At 39.3% G+C, this 23290-nt stretch overlaps 3 protein-coding genes across 3 annotated transcripts; 2 read left to right on the forward strand and 1 right to left on the reverse strand.

The window, feature by feature from the left end:
* The first annotated feature begins 1926 nt into the window (after nucleotides 1–1926).
* On the forward strand, nucleotides 1927–8667 carry ints14 (integrator complex subunit 14). Its single transcript, XM_026175843.2, has 11 exons — nucleotides 1927–2540; nucleotides 2648–2755; nucleotides 2911–3066; nucleotides 4036–4154; nucleotides 4258–4400; nucleotides 5010–5102; nucleotides 5632–5776; nucleotides 5887–6020; nucleotides 6391–6509; nucleotides 7816–7881; nucleotides 7979–8667. Exons 1-11 carry the CDS (start codon nucleotides 2319–2321, stop codon nucleotides 8210–8212), a joined length of 1539 nt encoding a protein of 512 aa, XP_026031628.1. The 5' UTR covers nucleotides 1927–2318; the 3' UTR covers nucleotides 8213–8667.
* hacd3 (3-hydroxyacyl-CoA dehydratase 3) lies at nucleotides 8400–12203 on the reverse strand. Its single transcript, XM_026175845.2, has 11 exons — nucleotides 11991–12203; nucleotides 11184–11226; nucleotides 11013–11086; nucleotides 10711–10875; nucleotides 10534–10579; nucleotides 10321–10431; nucleotides 10103–10230; nucleotides 9891–10003; nucleotides 9483–9589; nucleotides 9252–9383; nucleotides 8400–9150 (listed from the first exon to the last, which is right to left on the reverse strand). Exons 1-11 carry the CDS (start codon nucleotides 12066–12068, stop codon nucleotides 9074–9076), a joined length of 1074 nt encoding a protein of 357 aa, XP_026031630.1. The 5' UTR covers nucleotides 12069–12203; the 3' UTR covers nucleotides 8400–9073.
* A 55-nt stretch (nucleotides 12204–12258) lies between these two features.
* ppcdc (phosphopantothenoylcysteine decarboxylase) lies at nucleotides 12259–22376 on the forward strand. The gene is made up of 5 exons (XM_026175846.2): nucleotides 12259–12477; nucleotides 17550–17645; nucleotides 17992–18120; nucleotides 18216–18384; nucleotides 21210–22376. The coding sequence occupies exons 1-5, from the start codon at nucleotides 12352–12354 to the stop codon at nucleotides 21296–21298; spliced, it is 609 nt and encodes a 202-aa protein (XP_026031631.1). The 5' UTR covers nucleotides 12259–12351; the 3' UTR covers nucleotides 21299–22376.
* The last annotated feature ends 914 nt before the right edge of the window (nucleotides 22377–23290 follow it).

Raw genomic sequence — 23290 nt, forward strand, 5'->3', positions numbered from 1 at the left:
GTTTTGTTCCCAATCATACACTAAAATTGTAACACATCACTGGTGTAGATACCATCTGGGGTTAAATGGTTTTTTAAATCAAAGCAGTCATTACAAACCAGTTAACAGTGACCAATAAATGAGGTTTATGTGTGAAACTACATTTATGATGATATTGTCAGTTAAGGATTGTTGTGGGCACGGTTGAAATCATTAAATCAATGGGTTTTAAACAAGATAATACAGATTTTAGGCTCTTGAAAATTACATAAATACCAAACAGTAGATTCAATTCTTGTCTGATTCAACATAAGACCTCTGAAAAGGAGAGCTTACCTTGTCAGGTTCCTCTGCAGCAATAGCTTTAAAAATGCTCTTGTGTTTGTGGAGTTTGGTCTTGACTTTGTGCTCTATATGCACGTTAAACTTCATGAAAATGACATAGAGAGTTTAACAAGCCACCAGCATCATGCTCTCCCACCACATTATGACATTGTCCAGGAAGAAGATGATCAGTACGATGAGGTCAAATATGTAGAATGACATATTTCTTAATAGAGGCCACCAGGACAGGTGGAGAACTTGCTGAGAAAACAAAGCACACAATCCATTCACAAAAGAAACACTGAAAACTGCTGAGCCCGCAACTGTGCCAAAAGTTGTCATGGGTGATGAAGACTCCTATTAAGAAACCCAAAAGCTTTGGGGTGGATATTCCAGCAGCCATGAAGGTGGCTCCTACCACATCATAGGAGATGGCTAACTTGTCCCTGATTACCCTGAGAGCAGGAACAAAGAATTTATCACACAAGATCGCCAGCAGCACAAACATGTAAATGATCCCAATGAGGTGAAGGATCACCCAGCCAAAAGATATCTAGAGGATAATGAGCATGAAGGATGGTCGGTGCAGGAGGAGCTGGAGCTGCTGTAGATATTTCTTTTGGAAGCTTAGAGGCTGCAGAGATAAACCCTTTTGTGACTTGCAGTAATAGAGACTCAGTAGTGGTGGGTATGTTGGAATCTGAGGTTGTTTCCACATCATCTACCACATGCGTCTGATCTTGGGGATCATAATCATGCTTTGCAGTGAGAGATTCCACCTCAAGTATCTTTGTTAATTTCCCCCTGAAATCCTCTCCGTTCTGAGGCAAACCTGGTCTGGCACTGACAGTCAGCTGACAGAGGGAACAGAGGAGAGTCCCAAAGAGGAAAAAAAAGAAGCTTTTTCAGCCGCAGTCGTTTTCCTCTTGTACAATTCATTTTTGAAAAATCAATCAAAAAAAGTCCCAACTTCCCACTTCCACTTCAAAACCTAAAAAAAAGGTTCTTCAAAAAGTTTAGGAACTGTTTTGCAATTACAACTCAAATACAGCACCAGATAAGGATATTTTCAGAGGTTCTGTTCTATTCAGATAATCAAAACAAATATTATAATTTTTAATCATAGTGGCAGACATCTAAGGAATGTTCAAGTTATAGGATATGACGCTGGAAAAGTCTTCACCGTAAACATTATAACCTACTTTAGGTCCGACTAATAGGATTATGTGTAGCGTCTCATCTTAAACTAATCATCAAAGCAGATTCCAGAAAGCCTAAAATACATTTAAAAATATTTAAACTGTGAAAATGTATTTTGAAAATGTGGGTAGATACCTTGAAACGCGTCCACCAAATCTTTATTGGTCAGGGCTTTAAAGTGGGCGTTGCTTATCGGCCCGTCTTTTGTGCAAAACAAGTCGCCAAAAGACTTGTTTTGCACAAAGACTTTTTATCATCTCTAGATGATAAAAAGTTATGTCTGCAGCCAGATCATTATTATTATCATCATTATCATTATTATTACTATTATTGTTGTTGTTGTTATGGGTTTTGTTTTGTTTTTTTATCTCCCGGGAACTATCCGCTGATGTGTACACTAATGTCAGCCCGGACGGAAGTGCTGGTGCACAGTACACCATAACCATTGTTTAGTTAGCGTAAAAACTGAAAGGCGCGTAGGTTTTAGTAATTTTTTTCCTGATACCGCTTCTTTACTTTGTATCTTAGGTTTTGGATAGTTATAATGTAATTTTGGTTAAATGGCAGCTGGAACATTTCATTCGTTTGCCGTAGCGTTACATAATGCTAATGTAAATTAGCCGAAAAACTAGCCAACATTAGCTAACAGTTCGGATGTTACCATATGTCCCTTCTTCTTTATCTTTACTGACGGCGCCTGTGTATTTGGTTGTTCTAGCTAAATACGCCTCAGCGACGACAACACAGTGGAAACCGTCAGTGGGAGCATTGCAGCGGACTTCTGTTTTCATATTTGGGATCTGTAAGCGGTGAGCATGCCTACTGTGGTGTTAATGGACGTGTCTCTGTCCATGACACGACCAGTGTCATTGGATGGCATCGAAGAGTTTCAGAGGAAGAACCTGGCTGTCCACGGACTCAATATGTTGTTTGAACACATGGCCTCAAACTACCGCTTGGAGTTCACGTCGCTGATGGCCTTTTCTTCCCTGTGGGAACTCCTGGTACCTTTCACCAGAGACTACAATGCATTGCAGGTAAAGTGTGCTCATGTGACATATCTGTCTGAAAAGTCAAAGTATATTTTGTTTCCTTGAAAAGCGGTCTGATTTTGGGATTACCGTATGTTTTTTTTCCTGCACAGGAGGCTCTGAGCAACCTGGAAGACTATGACAAAACCTGTGTTGAAGCAGCTCTAAATGGAGTTAGTAATGTAGTACAGCAGGAGTGGGGTAGTGCCTGCCCCTGTCAGGTATTTGGCTAACACTTTATTCAGTATCGCCACACCTCTGTATTTATTGGATTTATTTATTGCTTATTATTGGTCGAATAGCTTTCCTGCAGTGATCTGAACCATATGTTCATATACTGAGTTATGTTTATGTACTTCTTCCATATGTCCTGTAGGTGGTGCTGGTTACTGATGGATCCCTTGGTATTGGGAAGGGGTCTTTACGCCACTCCCTCCAAACACTGAAACAACGTGGGGATGACAAGAAATTTCCTCTTCCTTTCCCTTTTCCTACCAAACTGTTCATCATGTGTATTGCCAATGCAGAGGAGGTATTGAGCCATCCTTACAGTCACATGATACCAGAAGCAGCTATCAAAAACACAATTCAGGGTCATATTGCCTGTGTTAGACACCTGTAAATCACACATTTCTGTGAACATTTTAGGATGACAGCAGTATGACAGTTGCTTTCTACCTTCACAGACTCAAACTATAGTTTTCCAGCACATAAAACATTTTGGCTTCCAACAAAGAGGCTGTCACTTCACAAAGCTGTTATTTAAAAAATAAATTTGAATACATTTTATTTTTCAAATAGCAAAAAAATAACATAAAATGTATAAACTTATAAGTATAAGTGAAATAGCACAGTCTTTTTGTGTTGACTATATGCACACTAATCATGGTTATAAATAGTTACCAACTTTGAGTCGGGGAAAACCCTGCATGTTATTAAATATCAGGTATTCATCAAATCACTTTTATTGTCACATCACATGTGCAGGTACACTGAGTGAAATGTTTATCGTCATGAAATTTGTAGATGAGGTGACCTTTGATTAAAGGTTTAAGATGATTTCTCTGTCAGCATTTCAGAATCGACAGACAAAAATTTGCTATAGATAACCTCACAGCACTTATCAGTTAAAGTTTTTGTGCTATTGTATCCCAAGTGCCCGGGAAGTTTCTCATGGAGATTTTTTTAGGAGGGGGACCACACCTCATTCACTCCCTGTCATATGACTATTGTATGGCTACTTCCTTCACTCAGGTTCTTAGTTCTCATTTTCATACATGGGAATCTGCGAGGCCCAGGAGCAACCACCAGTCTTCCCCATACCACAGTCTCAGCCCTAGATCTATATTTATTCCATCTGTCAGTACCTTTCAGGAAGCATGATCAGTCTAATTGAGAATGTGGAAATTGCCATTAAATTGCAAATATGTAAAAGTTTAACTTAATCTAGCTAAATAGCCCAGCTTTGAAAAATTAGACCCACTGTCTTGTGTAATTTCAGTTACAGATGACTGATGCCATGGACAACCTGGAGGAATTACTTTGCCTTAGTGGAGGGGATGGGCAAATCTTTACTATGGAGGGACCGCTTTGCATGAAGAGTGTACAGACCATGTTTGGGTACTACTGTAACTGTTTAGATTATTCACAAAAAACATTTTAACCTCTTTCATATGTTTAGTAAGGGCATCTTTGGTCATATTCTATATCTGCATGTCCCCAGGAAGCTGATCGATCTTGTATACTCTCCCTTCCACGCGGTTTTGCACTGTGGGAATCTATCCTCAGATGTTCAGGTCTTCCCTCGACCTGAGCCTGTCGTGATGGATGAAGAGGTGGAGCCTATGCCCCGGACTGTTAGTACAGGTACTGGCTTCAGATTTTATGATTAGTTTAATTTAAGGAGGTCATGAAACATTACATGCATAAAAGCTAATTTACATCATGGAACCCTACTTTAAAAAACTGACATAGATGTAACTGTGAAGCAGGATTTAAGAAATAAGTGCTGAAGTTTTAGTCTGTCAGTACGGACCATGACAACATGTGGTTGGCTGGTGGCAGCTAGTAGACTTACATTATTTTACGTTAGCTAACTAGTGAGAGAATCAATAACTCTAAGGAAAATAAAGACACTAAAACTGAAAATCCGTTTAAGGGGATCATTTTTGTGCTGGGCTAAGAAACTTAGCTGATTGCATGAGCTGATTGTGCCGCACAGTACAGCTGGTTAGAGGAGGAAAAATCAGTTTCTGACTTCATTCTGTCGGTCTGGTGATTCAAACAGTCTGTCCTCTACACTGTTCTTATTTAAGTAAACTTTAAGCACTTCTTTCACAGACAGTGTTACATCTATGTCAGTTTTTGAGAGCAGACCTCCACGATGTAAACTGGCCTTTATATGTTTAGTGTTTCGTATCCTCTTTAAATTCTTCATTTTTTTTTAAACAAATCTTTCTCTTGTATGCCTTTCAGATTTGGAGATTGTGGGTTTCATTGAAATTGCTGACATTGCAAGTCCTCCTGTCATATCCAGACACTTGGTATTACCTATTGCTGTAAACAAAGGTTGGTTTTAATACTTTTGCTATGTTCCAGTTATAGAGAAATGCGGATTGGTGACATATTAGCTTTGCAGCTTGTGCACATCTCCTCGTATTTAGATGTAAACACCCAAATGTTCAAGCAGCTTTATGTTAACTCACTTAAGAAAGAAAGAAAAAAGAACTTTAGAGTTTGCTGTTGCAGAACAAATCAATTTTAGTAAATAAGGTTGATAACGAACGAATCAGGAAATGCCTCAGACTATAAGAAACCAACAAAATAGGAAGGAAGAGCAAAGCTGCTGGGAAATCCCTTGAGGTTCGAGCTTCCTTTATTTGTCATGCACACTAATTTATTTCAGTATTTCTTTAAAAAATTGCTCTCATTCTGTAATGTAAAAGATTAAAACTAACATTAATAGAAGAGATGAGAAAAACGTAAGTAAAATTGTCTAACACAGTCTAACAGCAGAAATGAAAACAAGTATTTTTTTCTGATTAATAAAGAATAGCAAATATTTATGATTTAGTTTATTATGTGTACTTGGTTTTAGATGTGGATGAAGTTGGTACAGGAACCACAGATGAGCTTGAGGAGGAACCTTCTGCCAGTCAGATGGCAGGCAAAAGTCCCAATTTTTGTGTACTTTTACATGGAAGTCTGAAGGTTGAAGGCATGGTGGCGCTGGTCCAGCTGGGGTGAGATGCAGCAGAGCTGTTATATAAACTCTTTTATATTAACCTGCACCATAAAGACTGCTATATTATGCAAACAAATTGTATATGTAGTTTGCTTTTTTGCCCCTCAGGCCGGAGTGGTACGGCATGTTGTACTCCCAGGCAGACAGCAAGAAGAAATCAAACTTGATGATGTCTCTTTTTGATCCCGGTCCGGAGCCTCTGCCCTGGCTGGGCAAGATATCACATTTGGGACCAATCTCAGGTGACTTTTTGTTTTTTTAATCTCTCCACCATGCCAAGTTTCATTGCAGATGAGGGTCAAATGAGCAAATATGAAGAGTTCTGTGTTTACAAAAGATTATATGGGGTTTCTAAGTGCACTGTCTTTAAAAAAATTTTTCTTTTTTCCCCCAGTGGCTTAAATTAATCCGGAAACCATTTTAGGGATATTCTGAAACTCTGTGTTTTATTTAACATGTGACACAATGACCCATGCACAAGTATTCCTAAAGAACAACAGACTGTGGACACGATCAAGTAGTTAATACTTCACCTGGGTTTCTCACGTGTCTCATGATGCAGTGTATTGACTGACCTCACTATGTTGTCCCGTGACCTTTCTCATGTCACAGAAGCGGCTGATAATCCCTACGGAGAGGATGACAGTAAAAGTCCATTTCCTGTACAACCACAGGTGAAACGTAGCTATGCCCAGAATGTGACCGTGTGGATTAAGGCCAGTGGACTACAGGTGAAGTAAAATTACTGCGTGAGAGTATTTTTCTCTTGAAAGTTTGGAGAAAAGACAAACATTTCATACATTTCTGTCAGTGATAAATTTATCTAATTATATTCTTTTAATGAACTGCTTTCTGTTTTTAAAAAAACCCAGAAAGCGATTAATTTCTGACATTTCTGTGTAAGAAGAAGAAAAAAAGGCTTATTTGCGAAATTGTCAAAATAGCTTCAGATTAATTTCTTGCAATTGACTAATGAGTTACTTGGCTTCTCAGAGGCTGCTCTGTTCACTGCCTCTACAGTGGGCTCAGCAAGTCTCTACTTTGTTTGAACTCTCTTCAGCAGAGCTTGGTTAATATTTATTGAAATTCTTGTTCCTGTGATTAATAATTACTCCAGGAATTTCTGGTATTTGATTTTGTCAATATTGTCGCCATCAAACAAATATTGATTCTTCAGGTCAGTCCAAGTCTGTCATTCAGAGTAATCTTTACATGACCAACTATGTAATCTTATATTAGTGAATCTTAAAAAAACAAAGGAAAATGTCATCAAAAGGTTTTTCGTTTTTGTAGTTTATTCAATAATCATTACACACGAAGTGAAATATTTCCTAAAAATATGACGAAATATTTACTATTTGATATAAATCTTGAGGCTTGTGGTTTATAGCTCATTTAAAAACGGAAATCCAGTGTCTCAGATTATTAAAATGCTTCCTAAGTTTAATCAAAAAAAGATTGACAATAAAGAAATGTCCACCTACTGTAAAGTTCATGTAAACACTCAGCACTTAGTTTGAGTGCTTTTATTATTTATCAAGGCGGCGTGGCATGGAGATGATCTGCACTGAAGCCCAGGTTGCTTTGATAGATAGATGGCCGATAGTGCAGCTTGTCTGTGTTTCTCATCTTCCTGACATTATCTCACAGATTCTCTTTGGCATTTAGATCAGATTAGTTGGCTATAGTCATGCACAGTAATAACATTGTCAGCAAACCATTTGCTCATAGATTTAGCAATGTGTGCTTACTCCTGCTGAAAAAGGGAAATCTGCATCTCACTGAAGCTTATCAGAAGATCTGCGCATAGAGTACTCTAAAATCATCTTGTAGATGGCTGTTAACTCTGTACTTAACAAAACAGTGAACCAACAATTTCCAATACAGATCAACTAATAAATATTCTACTAATTGAGATACTGGATTTCAGGTTTTCAAGCCGTAATCACTAAAACTAATATAAAAACATTTCATTGGTCAAAACATTTAAGGGGCCTTTTGATTCATTGACTCGTTTTTTATGCTGTCATTGTACAGACTGATGTCCAGAAGATCCTGAGGAATGCCAGGAAACTGCCAGATAAAACTCAGACCTTCTATAAGGTAAGATTAGCTGGAGTGGCTCTAAACTATAATTTTTAAAGCTATGTTTGTTTTTTCCCAAAAATGAAATGTTATATTTTCATTTTGATTCTGACAGGAGCTGAACCGTCTACGTAAGGCTGCTTTGGCTTTTGGTTTCTGGGAGCTCCTGAAGGGAGTTGCCGATCTGCTGGAGAGAGAGTGCACCATGCTGCCAGACTCGGCACATCCTGATGCTGCTTTCCAGCTCTCCCACGCTGCACAGCAGCTTAAATTGGCCAGCACTGGTGACTCCCAGTATGCTGCTTTTGATCACAACATTGTTCCCATGCACACGGATTTCTCAAGTTGAGCCGCATCCGAATTTGTATGAATGAACTCAAAATATCATAGGCTCCGCCTGCGTGGACCAATGTGCTGCAGTGTTGCATACACCCTGTAAAGACGTTCACGGGATTATTTTACGAAGTCATCTTTGGGATTCAGTGTTGTTTTGTTTTTATAAATGTTCCTTTGTAGGAATCTTTTGACACAATAACCACATTAAAATTAGGTTTTTATTCATTGTCAAATAACTGCCACATTTACAGAACAGAGTAAACAGCTATTAATGTTGGCATTCGTAATTCAAGTGCAAATAATAAAAAATCAGCCAGAAAAAACCTGTTACAATTTAACATTGCTCCTTGAAGGTTGTTGTTGAGCACAATGGACACTTTTTTTTTTAAGCAGTCTGGTTATTTGTCCCTGAGCTTTGTGGAATGGCTTGGAATTGTGAAATTATAACCAAGAGCTTATCATGTGGAATGATGACTTGTTTTCTTTATACATATGGCAGTGACTGAATATGAAATGATAACAGGGTTTTCTTATCAGTGCTTCTCAAAATAGTGCTGCGTGGGAGAAAAACAAGACTAAGAGCGGGGGGGGGGGGGGGGGGGGCGCACTATCACACAGGTGCTATGGAAATGTACCGGTATGTGTGTGCAAACTTGGTCACCAATAAGTTTGCTCGATGCAGTATTTCTGTACTCATTGCACATCTATTGTGTTAATAATAGCCATAAAGGAAGTCATTTTAGTTTTTATATGGACAGGCTGTCAAAAATTGAGTTGATAATAAATTTGACATAAGGATGATGATTATTAAAAACAAAGGTCGAGGAATAAGCAGGCAGCAAAGGTGTTCAAGGAATGCTGTTGGTGTTGAGTCTCAATTTGCTTTCCTCTTTTTGGTCCGGAAGCGCCTCTTCCTCTGCTTGTAAAGGTGGCTAAAGTTGATAAAAAGTCCTTTTGTGGGGGGGGAGGGGGAACCAAGATTAATATCAGAGCAGCAGTGGTTAAGTTAGAATATATGTGTCATGTGAGAGACAGTTCATGTGGGGACTTACCCAAAAACATAAGAACAAGATAAATGTACAGGAAGTAAGAGAAGCTGACAGAGGTGCCAATCACTTTAGTCAGAGGAATGCTGAAGAGTTTAGATTCATCAAAGATGGGGATGGACTGGATCACTGCAAGAGCTACGTGGGATTGAGAGATAAGAGTATATATAATAGAGTCTATAAACATGTTTGCATGTTTTTTATATCAAATTTTGTTTAAAAAAAAAAAAAGCCTACCTTCAGCTAAAACACCTAGTGGATACAGTGGCATCCAGACAGTATACCGCAGCCAAGTGAGGGTTTTCCACTCTGTATTGAAACAGCCCAGCATGTAAAAGGGATACCTGAAAAAGGATGAGCATGTTGGTTAAGGAAAAAAAAAAAGTCATGCTCCAAATAAAATTACACAAAGTTGCATCCACAGTTACACATTCTTATAAAATTATAGCTCAGATGCAACTGCTACTTGCCTGTTTCAAGGCTGAAATGTGAATAAAATCTAACAAAAAACTGTAACTGTTCCAAACATTTGCAAAGCTCTAAATCTTATCCAATTTTAGTTTTATTTAAATACAACTGGCTAAAGCTGTACTATATATCACTAGATGACTGTTTACTGTAGACAGTAGGAAAATGCATACTTGCCTAAAAATCTCAATAGCACTCCACAGATAGAAAACAAAGAACACAACTGGCTTGTGGTGCATTTCCTCCAGACTACCAAAAATGATGAAGAGGATAAAATTCCTTCCGACCACCTAGTGCACAAACAAAAGATGTGTATTGGTGCTCAATCTGTAACTTTAGGAAACTTGAACTCAGGCAAAAAAAAAAACAAAAAAAAACCCATCCCATACCTGTATAAGAGTTGGTATAACACCTGTCTTGACTACACCAAAAGCAGCATTCAGGACCTCTACTAATGCCAGGATCTGGCAGAAGAACATCACATCCGAAATTGTGTGAAATGTGTCATAGAGGGAATCTGAAAAGAGTTTTGAACGGACATGTTTTAACCAGTTTTCTGTGAAGTAAGTGACACTTTCAGCTTCTCCTGTGTAATATATTTTCACACCTATGCCAATGATAAACAGGCGCACTGTCATGTTGATAAAGATCCATGAAAAACCAAGAAACTGGACCAGGTTGTACACAATCAAGAACACAGTTTTCAGGCTGACGAACCCTGAAATATTTCAAAGAAATTGGAAAATTGTATCAGCAGTTTTCCCTTCAAAGCCATCTGATAAAACAGAATGTTCAAGTGCAATATATTATCTGCACCCACCTTCTTCTTTTTGTCTTGAAGCCTTCAGCCTGTTCTTTTTCTCCTCCTTTTAAAAGTATTTAAAAAATGAAAATAGTACAGTCTTTAATCAATTATTTTAGTCATACTGACATTTTTTAATCTTTATCTGCGAGTGTCATCTAGTAACAATTGTCAAATGCCAAGTTGTACTCTTACCTTTTCTCTGATTTCCATCTCAGCGTCTGACTCGTCCAGCCAGCGATCAAAGTCCGGTGCCAGGAAGACAGGTTTACGCTCCCGGAGAGTCAGCCTTTCCCACCAACCTCGCTGTATTTTGTGCACTGTAATGTTCACCTGCCGCTGTGTGGACTTGTAGCTGACCTACAGGTTCACGCAATGAGCACAAACAGGAAAACCAAAGAAAGGAAAGGAAAAGATTTAAGAGCAATCTTAAAGTTATTCTGTCTATAGATATATTTCTGATCCCACAAGATAAATTATAGAATTACTCAGCATACCTGTGGCTTTACTGGTAAGAGGAAGTCCAAGCTGAACTTGTACTCATTTTGTCCTTTTGCACCATGCCCCTGGGCTACAAACAGGATATCACAAATGAAATGCCACAAAAATATTTTTAAAAATATGTCTTTAATCACCAAATGCAAATGAAATCCGTGAATCCATGTCACCTGAAAAGTGAAGGACATTTTCATCCACGTGGACGTCAATATTCTGCAAAAACACAGGCAAAGGATAAGCATACTTCCTCGCTAGATCAAGAATTTTTTTACTTCCTGTTAACAGAAACCCGAAACAAAGATATTAATCTTATGTTACATATTACCGTGACAAACTATATTGCAAAACACATAGGATATTTAATTACCAGGTAAAATAAGTGGTTAAAAAGTCTCTAACCTGAATCTTCTGTTACATGATCAGAAATAGAGTTAAGTGCTATAAAAAGAAGAAGAAAACGAGTGCTGAGAAGCCCTCCTGTAGCATGTAGTATGGGATGATGTGATATCTACAGGTGTAACAACACCTGTCCCTCACACATAACCCCACGAGCGCCGCGTGAACAATGCTACCACCCCCACCCACCCCGCCTTCCGAGTAGTTCCAACGGGTATTTTTAGGACTTTTCACCCATGTGATTAACTGTTAACACGAATATTCTTAAAATCAACAGGTTTTAAAAACAGGTTCGAACAGGTTGTGTGGCTTTAGACGTACTACATAATGAACGAAGGACCTCAACAGAGAGCTTTGTATGGATCAGTTATCAGATAAGAGATCTCAGTTCTCATACAGTATGCAAATAGTACAGCTATCCAGCAGGATAACGTTTACAGGAACCTTTCGTCTGTATTTGCATTGCTTCCCATTTACCATCAGAGGCCCAAACACAAGGCTTAAAAAAAAAAGAAAAAAAAAAGTCAGAACCATGCTAAAGCGTTTTGCCCGTGACAAGCAACTGCAGGAGGTACTCTCACCTGAACATCTGTCAGCTCAACTCGCAGGTAAATGTCTTCATGGCGTTGAGCCCAATAAACAAGAGGTGTGAGTGCCATTATTGCGTTTTTGATCAGTTTTTTTTAATCGGGCAAACAATGAATGAACGCTCCACGCTTCATGCTAGCTGCCCTGGAAGGACTTTAGCAATTACCCAGAATATTCTTCGAACGTGCGCGCTCTCCACTGATCAGTGCTGAGACGCGCTCGTGCAGGAGGCACAAACGTTAGACGTGCTCTTCCCTGATTGGCTAAGTGAATATTTACGGAAGTGTCACAGGAACGCGACAGGTTGTCTAATTTTTCTTTTGGCAGTATGCTAACAGGCAGCAAGACGACCATATGTCAAGTTTAAAAACTGATTTGTTGAAAACTTCCGGGACATTTAATGTCCTTGTTGGAGTGACAGGAAGCGTCGCAGCCTTGAAACTGCCTCTTTTGGTCTCCCAGCTTCTTGAACTCTCCGGGGTGAGTTGCTTCATATTAGTTAATGTTTGCATATCATGAATGTTTCTATTTTCCCCGTACATAGTTAGCAAATAATAGCACAAGCATCTATATACATTTATTGTTTATCTAAGTGGCATAATACGCATAAGCTCACCTTTACCGCAAGATGGGGATGTTAGGCAGCATCGCTACAAACGCAGTATATTCTAGTTATTAAATAAACAGAGCAAATCTGAGCCAGCAATATCTGCCTGTTAATTAAAAACCACAACGGTCGTCCATGAAAATAGAGAAAACGACATTTGAAGACGTAAATGTTAAACGGGGATAATATATGACAGTGTTGGTATTAGTGTAGGAAAGGTTTTGCAATATACTAAATAAAGTGTGTTAGGACTTTTGTAGTAAACAGGGTGATGAAGCTATGCGTTTGCATAGCAATGCAAATAGTTTTAAATTGTATGTGTAATAGCTAATACCTGTAGAGAGAAATATTTGGCCTGTCAAACTAAGAATAATTGCTTCATTTGAGTTTAACATGCGAGAATATGCATGGATGCACATCCCATGGAGCAGAGAGACATAATGCCCCAATCAGTCAATTTAATTTCCAACAAAATGATGTGGGATCACGGATGTCACTGGAAGCAGTAATGTCTTGTAAACATCATTCTTTTTTTAATTAAACAGTCAGTTGTAGGAAAATCTTCTCTGTAACAACTAGTATGACGTATTTATTTACTTGAGAAAGAATGAACACTTCACCTGCTCAAGCCCTGCTAATTATAAAACAATTGATGAATTAATTCAAGCATACTAGTGGTAGTGGTAGTTGTTTAAAAAAATACTCTATAATAATGTAAAAACTTAGAGTAAACAGAAATTCATACCTATGTAGACTCTATCTGCACTCACTTGCTACTTGGTTAGGTACACCAATTAAGCTGCTTTTTAATGCAAATATCTATTTAGCCAATCCCATGGCAGCAACTCAAGCATTTAGGCATGTAGACATGGTCAAGATTACCTGCTTAACTTCATCTGAACATCCGAATGGCAATGAAAGGTGATTTAAGTGACTTTGAACGTAGCATGTTTGTGGGCCGCAAACAGGTTGTTCTGAGTATTTCAGGAACTGCTGATCTACTGGTATTTTCCCACTCAATCATCTCTAGGGTTTACAGAGAATAGCCCAAAAAAGAGAAAATGTAGCTTTCTGGGTGAAAATGCCTTTGTGACGTCCAGGGTTAGAGGAGAGTAATTCAAAATCCTCATGTTACAACCATGGTACTAGAAGAGTATCTCTCAATGCACAACTCATCGAACCTTAGCCAAAACCCCACCCTGTGCCATGCCTGTCAGCTAGACATTGAAAAATGAGGATACAGTTCATACAGACTCACCAAAATTGGACAGAAGAAGTTTGGAAAAATGTTCAAATGGTAGGGTGGGAAATTGGTATAAAGATCATAAAACATGGATCCATCCCGCCATGTCTCAATTGTTCAGGCTGAAGGTGGTGTTATGTTGTGGGGGATATTGTCTTGGCACACTCCAGGCCTCTTAGTACATTTAAGTCATCATTTAAATATGTCTATCATTTATGACCACAGAGTACTCATCTTCTGATGGCTGCTTCCTGCAGGATAACATGCCATAAAGCTCAAATCATGTTAAACTGGTTTGTGAACATGACAGTGAATCCATTGTACACAAGTGGCTTTCAGGCATCCACAGTCATCAGATCTCAATTTTAAATGGGATGTGGTGGAAAAGGAAATTCATACTACTGATGTGTGTCTCCCTCCCTTTTCCCCCTATCTATCTATCTATCTATCTATCTATCTATCTATCTATCTATCTATCTATCTATCTATCTATCTATCTATCTATCTATCTATCTATCTATCTATCTATCTATCTATCTATCTATCTATCTATCTATCTATCTATCTATCTATCTATCTATCTGGGGTGCAACGATATTCGTATCGATATTGAACCGTTCGATACAGTGCTTTCGGTTCGGTACGCATATGTATCGAACAATACAACATTTGTAATTTATTTTATCAACTTTCCTTCTGACGATGCTGTCTGTGTTGAGCGCTCAGTGAATCTGCGTTCGACTACTCCGCCTAGGCTGCACTGTCGAGCGCAGATCCACTGAGCGCTCAACACAGACAGCATAGTCAGAAGGAAGAGCGCAGGGCAAGCTAGCGAGACAGAAGTTAAGCTCTCCTTGCAACATGGACCTCCCCCACTCTCATTCAGATCTGGCGTTTGGAATTATTTTGGTTTTCATGTGACATATGACCCTGAAGGTAAGCGAGTCATGGACTAAAGTAAAACAGTATGTTGGATGTGCCATGCAATGCTCAATTACATAGGTGGGAACTAGTGTGTTAGCGCAGTTAGCTTGTTAACGTGTTGGCCGTCTAGCCCCATGCACAGGGCGATCGGCGGTAGCTCGTTAACGGAGATTTGCCGTGTTGTAGCGTTAAGGTCATTTCAACGAGATTAACCTGAAAGCACTAGTGGGAACACAACGAATATGACTGCACATTTACATCATCCTAGTGCAAAGACAAAAACAACAAGCATGCTACTAACTTTAGCCGAGTCATTTAGACAGCTGTTAGCACATGATTCTCCTTATGCTGCTGAGAATATAGCCCAGAAGAAGCGGATAGTATAGCTTTTATTTTGGAAAGAGCCATTTCTCTGTAATAAACTCTCTTTTCCAAAGATGAGTGATTCCTCAATCAGATACAGGGCTCGCAAAATCGCTAGCCTGACGTCCTGGGGCTAGCGATTTTTTTCAGACGGGCTACCCTGCCCGTCGGGCTATTGTAGGAAGGAAAAATCTATGTCAATGCTTTTGCATTCTTTCGGAAATGTAGCCGGGTAATTATGTCATTGGCATCGGTGAGCCACTGCCAATATGTGACATATTGAAGTCGCGTTTGAATTTGCGCTTGTTTTTTTGCTTTCACTTTGCAATCGCACGAACTGTGTATAGAGAGTGACAGCACTGATTGGTGAGTGATGATAATTTGCGCACCAATTCCTCTGACATTGTCTTATCAATCGTTAGCTTACTATGCAAACATGACAAGTGAAATCTCCCGCAGCAAGCTTAAACATGTGAGAGGTTGATCGTGCAGAGAATCGCTGAGCATTATGTGAGTGCGTGTGTAAAAGCAGCAGGATATATATTGTAGCGGATCAGGGCTGTTCGGGGTTCTGTTTGTACAGTTATGTTTTGTTTATGTTGCCATAGTGACGGGTGACGCCCTCTCGCTGCGACGGTGTGTCCTTCCGGGGTCAGAGGGCGCCCTGTGTGGTGTTGTTGTTGTTGCTGTGGTGTTGCCGCGCTGAGCAGTTAGCTAGCGGCAGTGTTCTTCTGCAGATGTCAATAAACGGCTGTGCTCCCTGGCTAGCTCACGGGAAGCAAGACCAAACGATATCTCCGTCTCCTCCTTGTCTGAGCTCGCCACATTGGTGTCAGAAGTGGGATGATGGTGGCACCCCATGTTCTGACCCGAGTGACCGTGACCGGCCGGTGCGCCAAAAGAAGGCACCTGGACATTTGCATGACTTTGTGTGGGGTAATGGGGTCGTCGGGGACGACTGACCCCTTAGGTGGGGGCTATGTAGCGGGTCAGGGCTGTTCGGGGTTCTGTTTGTACAGTTATGTTTTGTTCATGTTGCCATAGTGACGGGTGACGCCCTCTCGCTGCGACGGTGTGTCTTTCCGGGGTCAGAGGGCGCCCTGTGTGGTGTTGTTGTTGTTGTTGCTGTGCTGTTGCCGGGCTGAGCAGTTAGCTAGCGGCAGTGTTCTTCTGCAGATGTCAATAAACGGCTGTGCTCCCTGGCTAGCTCACGGGAAGCAAGACCAAACGATACCTCCGTCTCCTCCTTGTCTGAGCTCGCCACATTGGTGTCAGAAGCGGGATGATGGTGGCACCCCATGTTCTGACCCGAGTGACTTTTACCCCGCCGGTCGTGACCGGCCGGTGCGCCAAAAGAAGGCACCTGGACATTTGCAGGACTTTGTGTGGGGTAATGGGGTCGTCGGGGACGACTGACCCCTTAGGTGGGGGCTATGTAGCGGGTCAGGGCTGTTCGGGGTTCTGTTTGTACAGTTATGTTTTGTTTATGTTGCCATAGTGACGGGTGACGCCCTCTCGCTGCGACGGTGTGTCCTTCCGGGGTCAGAGGGCGCCCTGTGTGGTGGTGTTGTTGTTGTTGCTGTGCTGTTGCCGCGCTGAGCAGTTAGCTAGCGGCAGTGTTCTTCTGCAGATGTCAATAAACGGCTGTGCTCCCTGGCTAGCTCACGGGAAGCAAGACCAAACGATACCTCCGTCTCCTTCTTGTCTGAGCTCGCCACAATATTTTAGTTCTGCTGAGCCAAATAAGACAGGTCAGGGTGAAGAAGTGACAGCCAAAAAAAAGCTTACCACAAAACGGAGAAGTTATGACAAATCAGACTATAAGGCAAAAAGAAAGTGCAGCTTTATGGTTTCATGGACAAAAGAATTTCTGTGGCTGCAATATGACAAGCGAAATAACCAGGGCTGCACATAAGTGGTCCGCAGGTGCGCATTCGCTGTCAAAATAAAAAATGGGCACAAGATAAGAAGTTGCAACGCGTGTTTGCATACATAAGATTTTAAGGAGGAGGACAGACATTTGTTTAGAACTCTTAAAGATGTCGAAGAAGCAAGCTCCTTTAAGCAATTACTGTAATGTTCCTCCACCTCCAAAGAAATGTCAGAAGGAGTCCGAACCACAAAAGAAGCGCGTATTCTCGGAAAAGTAGTTGCAGGAGGTGAGCTGGCTTCAAACAAATGATGAACGCACAGAGATGTGGTGCGGAATGTGCCGTGAAAATTTAATAAATGACAAATTAAAAAGGCATGAACATTTTTTTGTATCGAAAAAATATCGAACCGTGACACCAAAGTATCGAACCGAACCATGAATTTTGTGTATTGTTGCACTCTATCTATCTATCTATCTATCTATCTATCTCTCTCTCTTCTGCAGTCACTGTCATTTATGTCATTTATGTTGTCATGCTGTAGGTGGATGTACGTGTAGTCACTACAGAGCATGCCAAGCACTTCTATAATTCTGCTGAGGTGTCAGTCAAAATCTACAGTGACGAGGATGAATGGGAGGTAATAACTAACTCGAGTATGATATTCTAATGTAGCCATTATTACACTGAAAACATATATATATATATATATATATATATATATAAGACAAATTAACATGACATATATAATCAATATGAAGGTCAGCTTGGGCTCTTCAAATAAAATAGGTGAAGGAATACTGTACAGTGCCATACTGAGCAAAATGAAATGTGGTATGAGTTGCCTATTATTAACTTGAAAACACTGGAGTTACTTGTGAGAATTCTGAGACATAAAAACACTGGTTTAACTTGTGCATTCCAGACAGAAGTGAAGATGTGACTGTGTAACTGGATGCATTTCAAACAGCATGTCTCTCATTTAGCTGTGGAAACAGAGATCTGATCCTGTGCTACACATTGAGCTAAGGCGTTGGGCAGATCTACTTGTCATTGCCCCTCTTGATGCCAACAGTCTTGGAAAGATTGCTAGTGGTATTTGTGATAATCTGCTGGTAAGAAGATGAACCACTAAAGATTTTGCAAATAATCATTTATTGCAGAATTTCTGTGAAATGATTTCCAGGTTTATGTGTATTTGTCATTTCAGACGTGTGTGGTAAGAGCCTGGGATACCAGTCGTCCTCTTCTCTTCTGCCCTGCAATGAACACAGCTATGTGGCTGCATCCTATTACAGCCCAGCAGGTATCCAGACTGAAAGAGTTTGGATATGTGGAAATCCCCTGCGTTGCCAAAAAGCTAGTGTGTGGAGATGAAGGTGAGTTTTAATATGAGGAGGAACTAAATATATTTAACCTTTGCTAATATTTACTCAGACTCTCAGATCGTTGGAAATTGAAAAAGGGTTGAAATTTACATATTTTACTTAGAACTTAGAATTATGCAACAGCAGACATCATATTCTCACATTTGTGAGCCTTACTCAAGTGAGTATCTTACAATTTCCTTAAAAAAAGACTGACATGATTATTATGGCTTTAAAATAGCTGGAGATTAATATTCACACATGCCATGGAGCCAGTGACTTATTTTACTACACCCATCTTGGACTTTGTCTTTATTTATTTATTTATTTATTTATTTATTTATTAATTATTATTATTACTGTAAACCCGTAACTGTATCTGTAGCTCATATATTTGCCATTATATATTTTTTATACTCCAGGTGTCTTCACCTGGAGTATAAAAACTCATGCACGTCTATATGATTGGACTACTTTTTGCAGTCAGGGGAAATTCCCCCCTGATGGCAGTTTAAAAAAAAAAATGCCTCTTTAAGGATGAATGTGGGTTACGTCCTCCTTTTATATATAGTATATAGCAGGAGCAAACACTACTTGAACTGCGCAGGCAAGAAACGTGACAGTAGTGAGTAAATCATATGACATCAGGGGTCCAAAGGTGAATAAGGAGAGTGGCATGTAACAGTGATTAGACCAGGTGACACACAGCATCACAGGCAGATAAAACAAGAGGTCAAATCTCACCTTTAAAAAAATAGTTTCAAAGGCTAGTTTTTCTACCTTCTTCCTTAACACAAATTCTCCTTCACCAGTTGTGTTGATTTCAGTGTCCTGTGGCTGTAAAAAGTACACTATGTACCAGCACACTGTGACTATTAGCTGCTATAGGTAAACAGACCTTATTCCAAATCACATGCCACATGCTTCCTTTTTTTCTGATAAGGTGACTTATCCCAAGGATGATTTTAGATTAAAGTGGCTCGTGAATTGCTCTTAATTACCAGGCACAGTAGCCAGCTGTGTGTGAGGTCATATCAACCTGCTCAGTGCTCACTGTTAAACTGTGTCACATAACTTGACATAGTAAGTTACCTACGAGAGGCATATTTTAGTTCCTTTCCAAAGACACTGTACTTAAGAGATAACTGTGGTACAAAGGGATTATCCAAGAACATCTAAAACTGCCTCCTTCCCTTTTTTGTATCAAGGACTTGTTTTTCATTCTGTCATGTGGCTAAGCAAAGTATTAAGAGACTTGGACAAACTATGTGAACATCTTACCAGTGTTTAGATTTACTAGGATGACATGGCATGTCTTACAATGCAGGTAGTTTCAAGAATAACCCAGCACTCAAACTCACCACAAGATATAAATGAATAGGCCTTGATGGAAAATGCTACACGTATTTGACACCATTTTCTGTGGCTCTGGTAGAAGCTACTTTTTGTGTTGCGTGTGTTGTTGTGATCAACCATGCACTCTAAAGCAGTAGCTTTTATAGCACTGTTATAGCATAAATAGCAACCAAGTGAAATGTATAGATCGTACAAGTTCTAAAGTTGGCATCACATACTTGTAGTTCATGTGCTTTAAAACTTATGGTGCGATTTGTAAATGCAAAAACTTGTGTTGCATGGTCTATTTTTGTATAAGGTGCTACCATTTTATCTACTTAACTCTTCACAACTTCCGTTCATTTCATTTTTCTTCCCCGTTAATACAATTTGTTGTTTTTTGCTAACTGGAGCTTATCTCCTAAAATGCTTGGATGGCTAGATACCAATGCTGACAGCACTGCTGATACTTAGCGTTCATATTTAACATGCTGTGTGAGGCTGCTGCATCTGCTAAATCTATATCTGTAGCAGGTGTGTCGACTACTTTATTCTGAGAAATTATTTCTGGAAAAAACACTGTCCACAGCTGCAGTGTCCACCTTTAATATAACCTAGTATAAATAACTATAGTCCATGGTAAGTATTGATTATCCTGCTTCTAGTTACCCTAGGCTGCTGTTTATTAAGCTGTGTTTTCAGCTAAGTCAAAAGAAGTTTCCTATTAACATCCACTAAGAGTACAGGAAAGTATAAATAAGCATAGAAAGTGCTAATATAAGGAACTGAAAGTACTAATTTTAATGACTTAGTCTTATAGCAAGTGCAAAGAAAGTTGGACAGAAGACAAAAGGCTAGAAATAGATTCAGTGGGAACAACTTCCCTTCACAATGTTTTTCAAGGATATCTAACACTGGACTTTTTAATGTCATGTTTACGTCTTGGCTTTGTAAACCACTTTCTGTGTAGTGGAAAAGTAATGAAGTGTCACCTAGATTGTATAACTCAGTTTAAGACATTGATTGATACTATGTCAATTCATACAGTTGACCTTGGTACATTAATCTAATGACTAAAGTGTGCGTGTTAGTCCCCATAGGGAGATAGTTCCTCTGCATTTAACCCATTTACCCAGTGAAGCACAAACATGTGCAGATGTACACATGGATACAGTTAAAGCTTCAAAATTCTAATCAATTCATCTATTTTGGAGATGTACTGCATAAAGTGTTATAAAAGAATAAATAAAATGGTGGAGCTGTGCCTATGAGTTTTGTTGCTAATAGTGCTGTCTTTTTGATTCATCGGTGGGGTTTGGCTCAGATTTATATGCAAACAGCTTGAGTGTAGTGTAGTGTATTTATGAATGTGAAGAATGTGCATGAGCATTTGCATTGCAATCGTGTACATGTCTTCTTTGTATTTTCCTTCAGGCACTGACTGATTTATAGTTTTCTGCAGAAGACATTTGTATAGCTCATAATTCTTTGTTTTTCCATAGGTAAAGGTGCCATGGCAGAAGTATCGACAATTGTCAGTCTTGTCAAAGAGTATCTTCAGAAACCAGATGAGTCATCTTTGGAAGCATGAACGTCATATTGTACATCCAAGCAAACACAAAAGGCCAAAGAAAAACAAACACTATGCCTTGTTGTTGGATTTGTCAAACTGCCACGGTCCAACACACCCATGGTAAACTCATTTACTTGCTTTCACCTGTTTTACTTCATAAATTCACTTCTTAGAATGTGTGGGTGTCTCCAGAACATCATGACTGGCATCTCTCTAAATCCTCTTTTGGTATTGTTAAACCTGTTGGGGCACAGCAGCTTTACATTTCAAAGACGTGCATTGACTTTTTCAACATTAATTCCCATCATATCACCTCTGGAGCCTGATCATCCCAGAGGTTAAAAACAAAAAAGTTGGTAGTGTGAGACGTTAATTTTTAGCTGTCACCATCAGTTTTTTGAGGTACATTTTAAACAGTTTTGTGTTGTTTTTTTGTATATTTATTTTGTTTAGATAGTAACACATTATTTGGTATCCCAAGTAACATAAAAGATAAGGTAGCAACAGCTGCATCTCTCAGAGATGACATGAAAGTGCGTTTTGTATTATGCATTTTTTCCTGACTTGAACAGACAGTTTGAGCCTGTTTACGATGTGCTCGACTTGTTTTTCCTGGAAAGGCTTTCCTCTGAATTTACCTTTGTTTATTCTTTTTGTTTAATGTTAGCTGACGTATTCACATATAGATATAAGGATAATGAAAACTGCAACATGCCACATTACTGTTTGCTAAGTACCTCTCTAAATGAACATCTAATAATATACCTGTTAAAAAGGCGATATTTATACTCCAAGCTGTAAAATGTGTGATTATACATTTTGTTTATTTGCTAAAGGAACTGAAATTGTTGTCATTATCAAAGGTAAAGAGACAAAAGTGCAACAAGTTAAAATTTCAGTCATGTATTCCCATCAGATTCATGAAAGCCGTTGTAATTTGGGGTTTTCTATGGGTTTTAATTAGTTCTTTGAAGTGTCCTTTTTCCAGGATCGATTATTGAGCATAATCAATCATATCAGACATACAGGATGTGCCTTTAATGACTTAAAAAAAAACAAAACAAGAATTGGGTGCATGATCATTTCTAACTCTGGTTGTTTTCCTTTTAAGCATAGTCCACACATTTTCATTAGGGTCGGGGAAGGTGATTCCTGAAGCTTGCTTTATCTATTCCAAAACCAGGTTTAGTTTTTGGATTGTTGTCCTGTCCAGCTCTTGATTTGAGAAAAAGTTGGTGAATTTGGAGGTAGTCCTCCTCCTTTAATATTCTGCCAGTATTGCTGGAAGCAAAACAGCCCCAGAGCATGCTGCTACCACCACCATGCTTGACAGTTGCTACAGTGTTTGTCCATTTGAAAGCCACACCTGTGCTCCTCCAAACATACCTCTTTATTGTCTCAATCTTTGTCACATCTTTGACCATAAAACTTTTTTCCAGAAGGCTTGTTCACATGTGGACAGCTGCAAATATCAGTCGAGCTTAAAGGTGTTGCTTTTGGAGGAGGAGCGTCTTTCTTGGTTGGCACCCTCTCAGTCACTAAAAGTTGTAATCAGTCGCTAATGACGAGTTATTAGACCTTGGCTTTGTCGACCTAAGACACTGTAGAACCTTCAGCACCAATTATTAAAAAATGTAAGTAAGTGCATGTATATGTTTGAGCCTGCATTTATATTTTGACCCTGTCAAATCCAAAATGAATTCTTGTTTTTTTGTTTTTTAAAGTCACTGAAGATGAATGGTGAACAATCATTCCACTCTGGGAATTTTTAAAATAATAAAAAGCCCAAAATTACCATGACATTCATGCCCATGGTGTGTATATGTAAGCTTGGTTGTTCATATGTGTGTGTATATAAAATAAATGATAAAATATAATGCTGATTCAGACTGCACTTCTCTGTTCTGGGCTCTGTATGATATTAGTGAGAGATCCTTTAGATGGTCATATGGGGAACCATGACAAAAGGAAAAATATAGAATTGCAAATGAGTATAAAAGCATTGCATGA

Source organism: Astatotilapia calliptera, chromosome 7, assembly GCF_964374335.1.
Source record: "Astatotilapia calliptera chromosome 7, fAstCal68.1, whole genome shotgun sequence".
In the NCBI taxonomy this organism is placed as follows: domain Eukaryota; kingdom Metazoa; phylum Chordata; class Actinopteri; order Cichliformes; family Cichlidae; genus Astatotilapia; species Astatotilapia calliptera.